The sequence below is a fragment of the Mustela nivalis genome, assembly GCF_964662115.1.
Source record: "Mustela nivalis genome assembly, chromosome: 6".
NCBI classification, from domain to species: domain Eukaryota; kingdom Metazoa; phylum Chordata; class Mammalia; order Carnivora; family Mustelidae; genus Mustela; species Mustela nivalis.
Window position 1 is genome coordinate 13,902,073 of NC_139025.1, and position 17,414 is coordinate 13,919,486.

The 17,414-nt window shown below is 38.9% G+C and overlaps 1 protein-coding gene across 8 annotated transcripts in view; it reads right to left on the reverse strand.

Annotated features, from left to right (window-relative positions):
* Nucleotides 1-17,414, reverse strand: part of DPF3 (double PHD fingers 3) — a 262,662-nt gene that overhangs the window by 148,501 nt on the left and 96,747 nt on the right. For 7 of the 8 annotated variants that reach the window (XR_014312417.1, XR_014312418.1, XR_014312419.1 and 4 more), the window contains exon 2: nt 12,993-13,153. Coding sequence is in view for 5 of the 8 variants with exons in the window: in XM_082733505.1 (XP_082589631.1) it covers nt 12,993-13,153 (161 nt within the window). In the remaining 3 variants the exon portion in view is untranslated. Of the gene's footprint in view, nt 1-12,992; nt 13,154-14,988; nt 15,144-17,414 lie in introns of those variants that run through there. The other variant, XM_082733506.1, reaches the window with a different exon arrangement.

The window sequence follows — 17,414 nt, forward strand, 5'->3', positions numbered from 1 at the left end:
AAAAAAAAAAAAAGGCAACCAAACCAAAAAAAGAAAAAAAGGGATAAGGAAAAAATATTAAAAGCAGCCAGAGAAAGGAGCCATATTATATGGAGAGGCTCAAAGACAAGGGTGATTTTTCATCAGAAACAATGCAAGCAAGATAACAGTGGTTCAACATCATCATAGTATTGAAAGGGGGGGAAAAAACTTGTCAACCTAAATTCTATACTCCATAAAAATATCTCTCAAAAAACTAAAGCAAACTAAAGATATTTTAAGACACACAGAAGTTGAAAAAATTAACCATCAGCAGACCCACGCTACAAGAAATACTAAAGGAAGTCCTTTAGGCAGAAGGAAAGTGATACCAGATCTAAATATAGATGTACACAATGAAATGAAAAGCATCAGGAATGGTTTAATGGTTTAATACAAGAGTAATTATGTAAGGTTTCTTTTCTTATTTTTTTTAAAACTCTTTAAAAGATGAGTAACTAAACAGAGATAATGATAGTGTAGTAAAAAGGTTATACCATATGTAAAACTAAAATATATGGCAGCAACTGCACAAAGGTCAGTAAGGGAAAGATAAAAGTACACTTGTAGGGTGCCTAAGTGGCTCAGTTAGTTAAGTGACTGCCTTCAGCTCAGGTCATGATCCTGAAGTCCCAGGATTGAGTCCCACATCAGGTTCCCTGCTCAGTAGGAAGTTGGCTTCTCCCTCTGATCCTCCCCCTTTCATGCTCTCTCGCACACGTGCACGCTCTCTCTCATAAATAAATAAATAAAATCTTTAAAGAAAGAAAAGTACATTTGTATTCATTTCCTGTTTCTGCCATAATGAAGTGCCACAAACTCAGAGCCTTAACACAAATTTAACACATGAATTTGTTGTCTCACAATTCTGGAGGTTAAAAGTCTAAAATCAGTATCACTGAGCTAAAACCAAGATTTCAGCAGGGTTTCATTCCTTGGCCTCAACAGGTCACCCATATCTTTGGCTTGTGGCCTCTTCCTTAATGGCATCCTTCAACCTCTGCATCTGTTGTCACATTTTCTGCTCTGACTCTGACCTGCTGCCTCTCCCATAAAAGACCCTTATGATTATATTGACAACATCTGGTTAATAATAATTATCTCCCTATATAAGGTCCTTAACTTAATTATATCAGCAAAGTTTCTTTTGCCATGTCAGGTAACATTTCCATGAGTTCCGGGTGTGGATATCTTTGTGGATAGCATTATTCTGTTTACTGAAATAGTAATGTAGAGTTTTTATGCTATTCATGAAATAGTAAAGTATCACTTGAATGCAAACTGTAATTAAAGATGGAGATTACAAACATTAAGCAATCATTAAAATAACAAAACAAAGAGTTATCAAACCAAGAAAGGAAATAAAATGGAATCACAAAAACTTAATTAATTTTCAAAAAGGAAAAAAATGAGGGGAAAAGGAACAAGTAGACTGATAAATAGGAAACAAATAGAAAAATGATGTCTCTAAACCTAACTATAGTCATAATCACATTAAATGTAAAGAATCTAAATATCCCTATTTAAAAAACACAGATTATCGGCTTGCATTTTTTTTTCCTAGACAGAGAGTGCATGTGCGTGCGCACATGAGAGGGCGAGGAGGGGAAAGGGAGAGGAAGAGAATCTTCAGCAGGCTCCATGCCCAGCATAGAGCCCAAAATGGGACTCAACCCCATAACCCTGAGATCATGACCTGAGCCAAAATCAAGAGTCAGACACTTAACTGACTAGGTCACCAAGGTGCCCCTGTCAGATTGCATTTAAAAAGCAAGACACAACTAAATGTGCCTACCAAAAAAATAAAAAATAAAAATAAAATAAAATAAAATCTATTTTTAACATAAAGAGCCAAATATATTAACAGTAAATGAATGGAAAATGATATGCCATGCTAACGTTAATCAAACGAAAGCTGGAGTGGCTATATTAGTATCACAGGAAGCAGACTGAATAATAAAGAATATTAGTAGAGATAAAGAAGGTTCTTACATAATGATAATGGACAAATTTATAAAGAGGATGTAACAACCCTAAATGTGTATGCCCTTAATAACAGAGCTTCAAAACATATGAAGCAAAAACTAATAAAATTGTAAGGATAAATAGACCAAGTCACAAATATATATAGAAATTTCAAGACTCTTGATAATTCATAGAACAAATCAACAGAAAAATCAATAAAGATGTAGAGTTGAGCCATACTATCAACCAACTTGATTTAATTGATATTTATAAACCATTCCAACCACCAACAAGAAAATACACATTTTTTTCCAGACCAAAGAGAAAATTTATCCAATATGTGCCATATTCTGAACCATAAAACAAGTCTGATTAAATTTTAAAGGATTCAATTCATACAAAGTATTCTCTGACCATATAGGAATGAGGAATAAGTAACAGGCATATATTTGGAAAATCCCTCAAATGTTTGGAAACTAAGTAACACACTTATAAATAATACATAGGTAAAAAGAACTTGAAAGACAAATTAGAAAACATTTTTAATTAAATGACAATGCAAATACGATACTGACATTTGTAAAATAAGACTAAAGCAATATTTATATTTGGGGATAAACTACGCTAGAAAACACCTATAGTAGAAAAGAAGAACAGTCTCAAATCAATAACCTCAATTTCCATTTAAAGAAAAAAATGGAAGAAATCGAAGAGTAAATTAAATCCAAAGTAAGTAGAATAAAAGAAAAATAAGTATCAGAGCAGAAATCATAAAGGAGAACACAGAAAAAAATGGGGAAAATCTATTACATCAAAAGCTATTTCTTTGAGAAGATCAATAAAATTGATAAACCTCCAGTTAGACTGATTGGGTCAAAAAGAGAATTCAAATTATCAACATAAGGAATAAGAGAGAATATATCACAAGGTTCTACAGATATTAAAAGAATAATACACCAAAGGTATGAACAGCATTGTACAACTAATTTTGGCAACTTGGATGAAATGGCCAAATTCCTTGAAGTCACAAACTGCCAAAACTCACTCAGTATAAAATGAATAACCTAAATACCTGTTAAAGAAATTAAATTTGTAGTTTTAAAGACATTCCTACAAAGAAATTGCCAGGCCCAGATGAATTCACTGGTAAATGCTACAAAACACTTTAAGGAAAAAATACCAACTCTACATAAACTCTTCCAGAAAACTGAAAATACAAAAATTCCCAACTCATTATATAAGGCCAACATCTTCTTGACACTCAAACCAGACACAACAAGTGTTGTGTTACAACAAGTAAACTATAGATAAATACCTCTCATAAACATAGATGCAAAACCTCTAATAAAAATTTAACAAAGTAAATCTGATGATATATAAAAAAGATAATACATCATGACAAAGTGGGCTTTATCCGAGGAGTACAACATTAAACATTCAAATATCAATCAATGTAACCCATCATGTTAACAAACCACAAAAGAAAAATCACATGATCATCTCAACAGACTCAGAAAAATCAGTTCATAAAATCCAACATCAGTTCCTGATTTAAAATTCTCAAACTAGAAATAAGTACATCCTCAGTCTAATAAAAGGCAACCATAAAATGCCCACAGCTAGCATCATATTTAATAATGGAAAAATGAACATTTTTCCCTTAAGATCAAGAACAACATAAAAATGTCCTCAATAAATACTTTTTCTTAATATTATACTAGATTTATTTTTTTTCTCCTTTCTTCCCCATTTTTCTCCTTTCTTCTCCCTCCATTTTTGGGTGTCTTCAGATTTGGTTAGGGTATACCTTTATGGGATTGTTGCTACCCTTTTAGTATTTTGTTCTCTCATTCATGGAAGATGCTAGATAATCCCTTTCTGGATAAATAAAAGAGCTAAAATCTAACCAAGCTGAAATCAAAAAAGCTATTAATGAGGTGCCATCAAAAATGGAGGCTCTTACTGCTAGGATAAATGAGGCGGAAGAGAAAATTAGTGATATAGAAGACCAAATGAGGGAGAATAAAGAAGCTGAGAAAAAGACAGACAACTACTGGACCACAAGGGGAGAATTCAAGAGATAAGTGATACCAAGAGACAAAATAATTTTAGAATAACTGGGATTCCAGAAGAAGAAGGGGGGAGGACAGAAGGTTTACTGGAGCAAATTATAGCAGAGAATTTCCCTAATTTGGCAAAGGGAACAAGAATCAAAATCCAGGAGGCACAGAGAAACCCCTTCAAAATCAATAAAAATAGGTCCACACCCTGTCATCTAATAGCAAAACTTACAAGTCTCAGTGACAAAGAGAAAATCCTGAAAGCAGCTCGGGACAAGAGGTCTATAACATAAAATGGTAGAAATATTAGATTGGCAGCAGACCTATTCACAGAGACCTGGCAGGCCAGAAAGGACTGGGTATGATATATTTAGCACACTAAACGAGAAAAATATGCAGCCAAAAATACTATGTCCAGCTAGACTGTCATTGAAAACAGAAGGAGAGATAAAAAGCTTCCAGGACAAACAAAAACTAAAAGAATTTGCAAACACCAAACCAGCCCTACAGGAAATATTGAAAGGGGTCCTCTAACCAAAGAGAGATCTTAAAAATAACAGACCAGAAATGAATAGAGACATTATATAGTAACAGTCACTTTATAGGCAATACAATGGCATGAAATTCATATCTTTCTTTTTTTTAAGATTTTATTTATTTATTTGACAGATGGAGATCACAAGTAGGCAGAGAAGCAGGCAGAGAGAGAGGAGGAAGCAGGCTTCCTGCTGAGCAGACAGCCCAATGTGGGGCTCGATCTCAGGACCCTGGGATCATGACCTGAGCTGAAGACAGAGGCTTTAACCCACTGAGCCACCCAGGCGCCCCTGAAATTCATATCTTTCAATAATTACCCTGAATGTAAATGGGCTAAGTGCCCCCAATCAAAAGACACAGGTTATCAGAATGGATTAAAAAAAAAAAAGACCCATCAATATGCTGTCTGCAAGAAACTCATTTTAGACCCAAAGTCACCTCCAGATTTAAAGTGAGGGGGTGGAAAACAATGTGCCATGCTAATGGACATCAAAAGAAAGCTGGTGTGGCAATCCTCATATCAGATAAATTAGATTTGAAGCCAAAGACTATAATAAGAGATGAAGAAGGACACTATAGCATACTTAAAGGGTCTGTCCAACAAGAAGATCTAACAGTTTTAAGTATCTATGCCCTAACATGGGAGCAGCCAATTATACAAACCAATTAATAACAAATCAAAGAAACACATCAACTATAATACAGTAATAGTAGGGGACTTTAACACCCCTATCACTGAAATAGATCATCTAAGCAAAAGATCAACAAGAAAATAAAGGCTTTAAATGACACACTGTACCAGAAGGACATCAGAGATATATTCAGAACGTTCCATCCCAAAGCAACAGAAAATACACATTCTTCTCTAGTGCACATGGAACATTCTCCAGAATAGATCACATCCTGGGTCACAAATCAGGTCTCAACTGGTACCAAAAGATTAGGATCATCCTTTACATATTTACAGACCACAATGCTTTGAAACAAGAACTCAACCACAAGAGGAAAGTTGGAAAGAACTCAAATACATGGAGGCTAAAAAGCATCCTACTAAAGAATGAATGGGTCAACCAAGAAATTAAAGAAGAATTTTTAAAAATTCATGGAAACAAATGAAAATGAAAACACAACTGTTCAAAAATCTTTGGGACACAGAAAAGGCAGTCCCGAGAGGAAAGTATATAGCAATACAAGCCTTTCTCAAGAAACAAGAAAAGTCTCAAGTACACAACCTAACCTTACACCTAAAGGAGCTGGAGAAAGAACAGCAAAGAAAGCCTAAACCCAGCAGGAGAAGAGAAATAATCAAGATCAGAGCAGAAATCAATGAAATAGAAACCGAAAGAATAGTAGAACAAATCAATGAAACTAGGAGCTGGTTCTTTGAAAGAATTAATAAGATTGATAAACCCCTGGCCAGATTTATCAAAAAGAAGAGAAAGGACCCAAATTAATAAAATCATGAATGAAAGAGGAGAGCTCATAACCAACACCAAAGAAATACAAACAATTATAAGAACATATTATGAGCAACTATATACTAGCAAATTTGACAATCTGGAAGAAATGGATGAATTCCTAGAGACATATAAACTACCAAAACTGAAACAGGAAGAAACAGAAAACCTGAACAGACCCATAACCAGTAAGGAGATTGAAGCAGTCATCAAAAATCTCCCAACAAGCGGCGCCTGGGTGGCTCAGTAGGCTTTAACCTACCCAGGTTAAAAATTTTTAAAAATTCTTCTTTAATTTCTTTAACCTAACCCAGGGTCTTGGGATTGAGCCCTGCATCGGGCTCTCTGCTCAGTGGGGAGCCTGCTTCCTCCTCTCTCTCTGCCTGCCTCTCTGCCTACTTGTGATCTCTGTCTATCAAATAAATAAATAAAGTCTTTAAAATTTTTTTTAAAAACTCCCCAAAAGAGTCTAGGGTCAGATGGCTTTAAATAACAAACATTTAAAGAAGAATTAATACCTATTATCCTGAAGCTGTTCCAAAAAATAGAAATGGAAGGAAAACTTCCAAATTCATTTTATGAGGCCAGCATGACCTTGATCCCAATATCAGACAAAGACCCCATCAGAAAGGATAATTACAGACCAATATTCCTGATGAACACAGATGCAAAAATTCTTACAAAATACTAGCCAATAGGATCCAACAGTACATTAAAAGGATTATTCACCATGACCAAGTAGGATTTATTCCTGGACTACACAGTTGGTTCAATACCCGCAAATCAATCAATGTGATACAACACATTAATAAAAGAAAGAACAAAAGCCATATGATACTCTCAATAGATGCTGAAAAAGCATTTGACAAAGTACAGCATTTTTCTTGATCAAAACTCTTCACAGTGTAGGGATAGAGGGTACATATGTCAATATCATCAAAGACATCTATGAAAAACCCACAGTGCATATCATTCTCCATAGGGAAAAACTGAAAGCTTTTCTGCTAAGGTCGGGACCACAGCAGGGCTGTCCACAATCACCACTGTTATTCAACATAGTATTAGATGTCCTAGCCTCAGCAATCAGACAACAAACACAAATAAAAGGCATCCCAATCAGCAAAGAAGAAGTCAAATGTTCATGCTTTGCAAATGATATGATACTTTATGTGGAAAACCCAAAAGACTCCACTCCTAAACTGCTAGAACTCATACAGGAATTCAGTAAAGTGTCAGGATATAAAATCAATGCACAGAAATCAGTTGCATTTCTATATACCAACAGAAAGACAGAAGAAAGAGAAATGAAGGAGTCGATCCCATTTACAACTGCACCCAAAACCATAAGATACCTAGGAATAAACCTAACCAGAGACAAAGAATCTGTACTCAGAAAACTATAAAGTACTCATGGAAGAAATTGAGGAAGACACAAAGAAATGGAAAACATTCAATGCTCATGGATTGGAAGAACAAATATTGTGAAAATGTATATGCTACCTAAAGGAATCTACACATTTAATGCAACCCCTATCAAAATGCCATCTTTTTTTTTTTTTTTCAAAGAAATGGAACAAATAATCCTAAAATTTATATGGAACCAGAAAAGACCCCAAATAGCCAGAGGAATGTTGAAAAAGGAAGACAAAGTTGGTAGCATCACAAGTCCAGACTTCAAGCTCTATTACAAAACTGTCATCATCAAGACAGTATGGTACTGACACAAAAACAGACACATAGATCAATGGAACAGAATAGAGAGCCCAGAAATGGACCCTCGACTGTATGTTCAACTAATCTTCGACAAAGCAGGAAAAAATATCCAATGGTAAAAAGTCTCTTCACCAAGTGGTGTTGGGAAAATTGGACAGCCACATGCAGAAGAATGAAACTGGACCATTTCCTTACACCACACACAAAAATAGACTCAAAATGGATGAAAGACCTCATTGTGAGACAGGAATTTATCAAAAACCTTGAGGAGAACAAACAGCAACCTCTTTGACCTCAGGTGCAGCAACTTCTTCCTAGAAACATCACCAAAGGCAAGGGAATAGGGCAAAAATGAACTATTAGGACTTCATCAAGATCAAAACCTTTTGCACAGCAAAGGAAACAGTCAACAAAACCAAAAGCAACTGGCAGAATAGGAGAATATATTTGTAAATTACATATAAGATAAAGGGCTAGTATCCAAAATCTATAAAGAACTTCTCAAACTCAACACCCAAAGAACAAATAATCCAATCAAGAAATGGGTAGAAGACATGAACAGGCATTTCTGCAAAGAAGACATCCAAATAGCCAACAGACACATGAAAACCTGTTCAACATCACTCGGCATCAGGGAAATACAAATCAACACCACAGTGAGATACCACCTCACACCAGTCAGAATGGCTAAAACTAACAAGTCAGGAAATGACAGATGTTGGCTAGGATGCAGAAAAAGAGGAACCCTCCTACACTGTTGGTGGGAATGCAAGCTGGTACAGCCACTATGGAAAACAGTATGGAGGTTTCTCCAAGAGTTGACAATAGAGCTATTCTATGACCCAGCGATCGCACTACTGGGTATTTACCATAAAGATACAAATGTAGTTATCCAAAGGAGCACATGCACTCCAATGTTTATAGTAGCAATGTCCAAAATAGCCAAACTATGGAAAGAACCTAGATGTCCATCAATAGATGAATGGATAAAGAAGATGTGGTATATATATACAATGGAATATTATGCAGCCATCAAAAGAAACAAAATCTTGTCATTTGCAATGACATGGATGGGACTAGAGGGTATTATGCTAAACAAAATAAGTCAGTCAGAGAAAACAATCATCATATAATCTCTGTTAAGAGGAATTTGAGAGGCAGAGCAGGGGGTCATGGGGGGTGGAGGGAGAATGAAACAATATGAGATTGGGAGGGAGACAAACCATAAGAGACTCTTAATCTCTGGAAACAAATGGAGGGTTGCTGAGGGGTGGGAGGAGAGGGAGAGGGTGGCTGGGGTATGCACATTGGGGAGGGTATGTGCTATGTATGGTGGGTGCTGTGAATTGTGTAAGACTGATGATTCACAGACCTGTACCCCTGAAGGAAATAATACATTATATATTAATTTAAAAAAATTTGCTAGTAGAGTCCCAGAAGAATAAGGGAAAGAGAGTGGGGTTAAACATATATTCAAAAAAATAATAGCTGAAATGTTCCTAAATTTGGCAAAAGATATAAACCTACAGATTTCAGAGGCTGAGTAAATCCCCAAAAGGGTAAACTCAAACAAATCCACACCAAAACACATCAAAATTAAATTTTTGAGAACTAAAGACAAAGTCTTGAAAGCAGTGATAAAGAAATGACAACCCACTTATAAAGCAAAAGAATTTGAATAACAGCAAATGTCTCAACACAAACCTCATCGCATGCCAAAAGGAAATGCAAAACATTTTTCAAATGCTAAAAATAAAAGGACTAGTAACCCAGAATTTTATATCCAGCAAAAATATCCTTCTGGAACAAAGGGAAATAATCAAGTCATTCTCAGAAGAGAGAAAATTTAAGATAACTTGTTACCAATAGATCTACTTTAAAAGAATGGCTAAAAAAAAGTACTTAATCAGAAAGGAATTATGAGAGAAGGCACCTTGGAACACCAGGAAGGAAGAACGAATGATGAAAGAGTAAAAATGTGAGTAAATACAATTGACATTTTCTTAAGTATTCTAAGTTAACAGTTTGATAATTAAAGCAAAAATTCTGTCTGCCAAGGTTTTCAGTGTGTGTAGAGGAAATGTTTAAGACACTGTAAAATTATTGAAATGATGAGAGGGGCAGGTGAGTATGATTATAAAGGGGTAGTATGAGGGAGATCTTTGCGGTGATGGAATAGTTTTTATCTTGATTATAAAGGTGGCTCCACAAATCTCTGCGTGTAACGAAATGGCATTGAACAATGCACACACGTTTACCAATATCAAATTTTCTGGTTTCCAGATTGTGTTATGATTACATAAGATGTATCCATTGAGGGAAACTGGGTGGAGGATATGGGGGAATCCATCTGCCATGTATCCATAGTACACAGAACATATGTACTATGTTTGCAACATCCTGTGGATCTACAATTATTCAAAATAAAAACTAATTTTAAAAAGACAAAGAAATTTTTTTAAAAAGGAATACCTAATAAGTAAAAGCAAAATGAAACAAATCCAACTGTGCATTCAGTTAGTGGCACAACCACTCAGAGGAACTCTTTCAAGTGACCTTAAAACACAGTAATTGGACTCTACATCCTTAATGGGCAATATATTAAGGACAAAAGGAATTACAAAAAGGAGGAGGAGGAGGAGAAACCATTTTCAGTAATTTTATCGTTGGAAGTCTCATTTTCTTCTGATACTCTGGTGTGTATGTTGTGGGATAAAACAAATAAGTAATTATGTTAGCATCATTAAGAGCCAGGATTTTTTCAGTGTGGGAGAAAGGAGACAGACAATTAAGAGACTTAAGTAAAAACTGTGTAAAACTGAAATGAATGGGAAATAGAGGTGTATTTTCTCTTTTCAGAAAAGAAATCATATTTCTTAGATCTGCTCCCTAAAAAGTCCTAGAAATTAGCAACCAACCCAGGAACAGTAAGCACCACCAGATTATTGTCTTTAAATAACATTTCCTACAAAAAGGCCAGAGGATTTTTTAGAGAAATAGCGGGTTCCAGGTCTGGGCAGGAAGTGTATGAGATGAGCCTAAAACCTCCATCTTAATATTAGGATAGCAAGGTAGTTATCTGAAACGACTGGTATTCTTTCAAAACACCAACCCTGGCCCAAACCCTACTGGCCAAAAATGGGACAACAGAAGCATCAATATGAGTAATAGCTACAATGGATTAAAATGTATCCGGTGTGCTTTAATCTGTAAATCCATGCATGTATTCAACAAAATAATAACTTTATTGATCACTTTTGGTGAATACTAGGGAACCAACTCATTATTTTGAAAACTGGTAAATACAGTATTTACAAAGTCAAATTATGGAAGCAGCCCAAATGTCCATGGATAGATGAATGGGTACAGAGGAAGTAGTATATATACACAATGGAATATTATTCAGCCATAAAAAGAATGATATCTTAGCATTTGTAACAACATGGATGGAGCTAGAGAGTACAATACTAAGTTAAAATAAGGCAGTCAGAGAAAGACAAATAATGACCTCATTAACATGTGGAATTTAATAATCGAAACAAATAAGCAAAGAGAGAGAAACAAACCAAGAAACAGACTCTTAACTACAGAGAAAAAATTGAGGGTTAACAGAGGGGAGGTAGGGTGGGGTATGAAATAGGGAATAGGGGTTAAAGAGTACACTTATCAGGATGAACACTAAAATAAAATAGACTGATAAATAAAGGGGCAAAATTATTTATCCCACCTTTCATAGGGGAACTATACCTCACAATAACCAAAATTTTAATGAGGAGATGCTTCTCTTTATAGGTTACAGAGCTAATAAATGAAAAAATAGTGACAGCCCTTGAATTGAATGTTACCTTTTTGCAGCCCTTAATTGAATAAAGGATCTAGGCAACTATCAACGAAGGCTGCTAACATCAGTAACAGAGAGATAACCAGGCAACATGAGCCTCATGATGCAAGTAAACACCACCACTTAGGAGTTGTTCCTGCCCCCCCCCCAAAAAAAATTGCTCTTGAATCTGCTTGGGTCTCTAGTCCTAAATACCAGCTCACAGGAATAACACCATAGGGATGCAATCAGAAAACCCAGACTCTGGGAAACCCTACAGTGCAAACAACCCAGTTTCTTCCACAAATAACAGGCAAGGGGGTGAGAGACAGATACACAGATACACACACACACACACACACACACACACACACACACACACACACAAAGACCTACAGACTTAAAATGGCTTCAGAAATACATCAGCCATTTAACAATGTAGGGATCCTACTTGGATTCTGATTTCAGCTACTGGGGGAAATAAATGTTGAACAAATATTTGATTCAATTAATGTCTTATTGTTAACTTGGAGCTTTGGTAGCTATTGTGGATGCATACTGAAAAACTTACAGATGAAATAATTTGTTGCTTTGGATTACCTCAAAATAACCAAGGGTCAAGGAGGGACATGGAAGGTGAGTATAAGAAGACTGGCCATGAGTGGATCATTGTTGACACCAGGAGATTAGTACATGGACACTCATTTTACTATTCTCTCCACTTTTGTATGGGTTTGGAATTTTTCATAATAAAAAAAAATTTTTACATACACCCATAAACAGCCAGAAAACTGCATCCCTTTAGCTGCCTCCCTAATCTCCACCCACTGGTCTTTATTCTGTTCTCTGGCACCTAGAAGACTAGTGTCATAATAATAATAGTAATATCTACAATTCCAGCCAGCATTTTTGGAACACATACTGTGCACAAACTCGTGTCTTTTAGGAATATCTCCATTTAATCCTGATAAAGAAAACAAAAATTCTGATAAAGTCCTGAAATAAATACTATTATTATTCCCATTTTCCAGGTGAGGAACCTGAAGGAGAGAGGTTGGATGAAGGAGCCAATCGTCAAACCCAGATCTGACCGCGGATTTCCGGTTTGTAACCATTCAGCGAAGCAAAGGCAAAAGACAAAGACGGCTGTCGCGTCCTCGGTCTTCCCTTCTGGGGGCTAAATCCTGAGTTCTTTCACTCTGCCGCTGCCTCCTCCACCAAGTGGCTTCGCTGCCCCCACACCATCCCTGAACCTCGTGCCAAGAGCTAGAAAAGTGCCTGCGTTTCCAGAGAGTACCCCAGGCCCGCGGAACAGCCTGCCCATCCCCAGCCACACGGCGGCGATTCCCGGGGGACGTCGGGTCTTCCTCCATCCAGACTGGAAGCCAGAACATGCTCCCGTGCCAGGCTGGCGTGGCTCACCTGGGCCGCGGTGCCTCTTCTCCATCCAGATGTAGCAGTTGTTCTGGGCCACCCCGGTCTGCGAGTCCAGGAAGGGGAGGCGCACGCTGCGCTCTGCGCAGAGCCGCGAGTTGTAGCTGCGGCAGTGCTCGATGGCTTCCTTGTAGAACTGGTCCCCGAGCCTGCCCAGGAGAGGGAGAGAGGAGGACTGAGGCCAGGAAAAAATGGAAACACACCCAGAGGGAAACCGATGTTACCCACCTACCTCCCTGGGGACATTAGAGAGTTATGAAGACCCACACGACTCAGACCGAGAGCCTTGCCAAGGGGCAGAATCCAGGCTGGTGTCAGGTCTCCACCAGGTTCTATTTCCCATACCAGATCCACCAGGGAATTTCGAATCCCCTTTAACAAAGAGCCTAGGGCCCCTAGATAAACCACCCGGACAAGGGACAAGTCCCTGTTCCAGGAAGTATGAAGTGCCGCTCCAGAATAGAAGGTTCTGGAACAGTCTTCCACCTGGGTTTACCGGGAGCTCAGGCTTCTAGAGTCCCCTCATTCACATCCTCCCTTAGCCACACTTTGTTCTCAGTAATTGCCAGCAAAGGCACTCTAAAATGAACCCAAAACACCAGCATAGACGTATGGCTTTCCAATACAATAGAAGAGAAACAACCATATAAACACAGACAAGAAAGACTGAGGAAACATCCCATAAAAGCAGAGCTGTTATGGTGAAAGGAGGTGACTAAACCACACGCTTAAAAAAAAAAAAAAAAAAAAACAACAAAAAAAAAAAACTTTCTAATTGAAAACAAAGGGAGCATTTGTAATAATAGTTGAATTTTGAATTCAAGATAATTTAATCCCTGGGGTCTAAAACACGAAAAGAAAGACCTTTCTGGTTTGTTGGAGTGGTGATGAGATTAAGCACAGTAAATCTTAGGTTCTCGAAACTTGGGTATCCTTGGACATGTGGTGATGCTACTAATTTTAAGATAGGCTCCTTTTCAAAGACCAAAAATATCACATTGATAAAACTGATTGAATGTAAAGAAAAAAAATCAGGGAGATCAAATACCTAACAAATAAAAGAAAGGCACATGCTGGAGGTTAATAAATGTCTCCAAGAAATACAAATGTAATACCATAACCTCTGCCAGTAGACTTGCACTTCTTTGTGGGGAGCTGGGGCGGGGGGAGGGGGAGGCAGGAAGGGGAGGAGCCACAGGGATTGCTGGGCCAGAGAGGAGAATCAAGTAGCTCATTTTGAAGTGATATTATGAATGTCCTTTTGTTTTGGTTCTATGTAGATTTGAAGAAGCCAAAATCAGGGTGAGAAAGTCTCTAAGTTAAAAATAATGTATTTCTAGGGGCACCTGGGTGGTTCAATGGGTTAAGCCTCTGCCTTTGGTTCCGGTCATGATCTTAGGGTCCTGGGATCCAGCTCTGCATCGGGCTCTCTGCTCAGCGGGGAGCTTGCTTCCCTCCCTCTCTCTGCCCGCCTCTCTGCCTACTAGTGATCTCTCTCACTGTCAAATAAATAAATAAAATCTTTATAAAAAAATTTATCTCTTAAACAAAATATTTAGAGAACTAAAGAAAGCAAAATTTGAGAGGAATTTTTCTATACTCTTAAAAAAAAAAATCAGGTCAGAGTCTACCTAAGAGTTTAAACAAATTTCTTATTCTGGGAGGATACAACCATGAAAGCTACTGAGGCATCTTTTGGAAATTACTTATTGACATACCTCTTTAAAAAAAGAGAAAAAAGTGCCCCTTGCTCCTTTTCCCTCTCTGAACATCTTCAGCCTCACGAGGAAGGCATAACGTGCTCAGAAAGTGTCCTAGCAGTTGCAAAACCAAACCGTAATCAAATTATAATAGCCACACAGCTGGAAATGAATTGGGGGGATGGAAGCCCATTAAAATGCTATAAAACGGAACATGAGCTGATGTAATCAAAGATGGTAACAAGGATCATGAGATTGATCAAAAATAAAGAACCATTTCCTACAAAGCATTCACATCTGGGTCCCACCAGCTTCAATGCCTCCACTGATAACGCGACATAGCTCAGCGCGACAGAACTTTCCCAGACAGTTTCAGCCCAGCCAAGATGACACACAGCCCCATCCGGGGTGCTCCAGCTCCTTCACGAAACAGCGACCAGCCGCGCCACGTTGATGAGAACTGACAAGAACACATAACAGAGAGGTGCCCAATGTGAGAAACAGTCATCGGGTTTCCCACGATGTTTTGGCAGATGGCCAAAATAGATTTAACTCTTCTAATCCCAGAAATTATGCTGAAGGAGAATCTATAAGCCAAGCAAATGGCATCCTAGAACTCAGGGACTGGAAAGAAGGTTTCCATCTTCAAAACAAACTCTGGAAGCCGGGATCAAGGAAAACAACAGCGAGATCTCAAATTGGACTTTTCCTGAGACCCTCCTAACTTCCAATGGTCCCAAAGAGAGGAACAAGAAAGGGAAGCTGCTGAAAATGAAAAGTGAGTTTGACCAAGTTGGTGCCCCACACCAAATGGAATGAGAAAGTCAAACAAAGTGGTACACTGGGCGAAAATTAATTTCATCTTAAATACTTTCCACTTTCCATAACATGCAATGTTATGAGTAACAGGCGTGCTGGGGGGCAAATGTGTATTTTTAAACGTAATCTTTGTGTGAACGATACCTCTCTTACATAAACAGAGAAACCCTTCTCCAGACTGGAACAACTGTATTAAAGATTGAACCTGCAAAAATGTGACATCCAACACCCTCCCTGCCCCTGTCTCCAGGGAAGTCACTTTTAAACAGACCAGGCGTTGGCAGCGACTCGGAAACAAAAGTTTAAAGCCTTTTTCAAGATACAAGAGGAGAAAAGAGACTTCAGCCTTTTTGATAAATTCAAGCAGCACCTCTCCAAAAGTTAATTAGCCAAAATCTTCACAGGGCTTGTTCTGTTCTGTAGAAGAAAATCGATGGCCAGGTCTTCCTAACCTGTGGAAAGCAATTTAAACAAGAGAGAGGACAAATGTCCTTTTCCGTATGGGATATCTTTAAAAAAAAAAAAAAAAAATCCCACAATGATAGGGTCCCACAGGTGACATTTGCATTCAAGTTGCAAGGGGCAGAGAGAGCGGGGAAAGGCTGGCAGTGAATGACTCGTTTTGTGGAGCAGAGACCAGCATGCCCCAGGCTGGGTCAGGCACAGCCCAGCCTCAGCCATCACCTGTCTGCATCAAACCAACGGGGCTGGATTACCACGGGATGATAGATGTCTTGGGCTGGAAGAAGCTGGCACAAGGCAGAGTACAATGATGTTCTCATCAACAGCCTAGCTCAGGCTACCCACGGCCGCGATCAGAAGCAGAAAAGGCACAGGGGAAGAAATTGCGGGGCTCTCTGCCAGAGCAGGAGCCCACCCCACCCCACGTCCTGTGGCCTGGCGCAGTGCTGGCTGTCCTGTGCTGGGGGCACCGTGAGGGGTGAGATCCCTCAGCGATCAAATCTGGAGTAAGAAAGCCATAGTTCTTAGAGTTTTCCACGGACCCTCCTTGAGCATATCTGTGGAAAAAGGGAACCAAAGAGGATTTGAACGGGTATAAATAAGACTTCTCTGAAATGACTGCCAACTGGGCTCCCGATGTGCTTTTCGGAGCCCATCCCAGGCTCTGCAAGACCCTCTGCTCCTTTCTCTTCCTCATGCTTCTACCTCTCTCTCTTAACACCTCATCTGTTCTCTTCAATTCCATATCCACGGCCCTGAGCTGGTTCTCTGGTCCCACCCTCCCACCCAGACATCTGGGGCTCCTCCCTCTTCCCCTTCCCTCTGGTCCTGTGTTCTGACCCCAAAACAGGTGTCCTGTCATAGCCCAAACATGTGTCCAGAAGCAAATTCCTCACGTCCTGCCAGAAGCCTGCTCCCTCCCCAAAGTCTCCATTCTTCTGCTGGGGTGGGGGCGGGGGAGACCCACGAGAACACTGCTCCCGTATCTCCCCAGCAAGGTGTCCTTGACCCTTCCCTTTTCTTCATCCCATCTGGCATTGGAGTCTTTGATTTCTTAGTCTTTGATTTCTCTCCATCCCTACTGCATAGCCACCAGTCAGTCCCCTTTGACTGTAAAAACAGGACCTTGGCCCATCATTGCTATTTGCGCACATAAACAGAGATAAGCAGAGATAACAAGAAGCCCTAGCCTGTGGCAGGCTCTCTGGCCCCTCCTTCCCCACCATGGGCCCCTCCTCTTCGCTGTGGGCACCTGGATTTCCTGCTGTCTCACCCAGCTGCCCACCCTTCCACCACCGCCCACAAACGCACATTAAGTCTCATCGAACCCAATATGCTAACTTCCTCCTGTATACATTTAAATACATTTAACTCTGACTGCACTGTGGAAAGCCGTCTCCCATTGATGCAGCACTTTATGATAACCTAG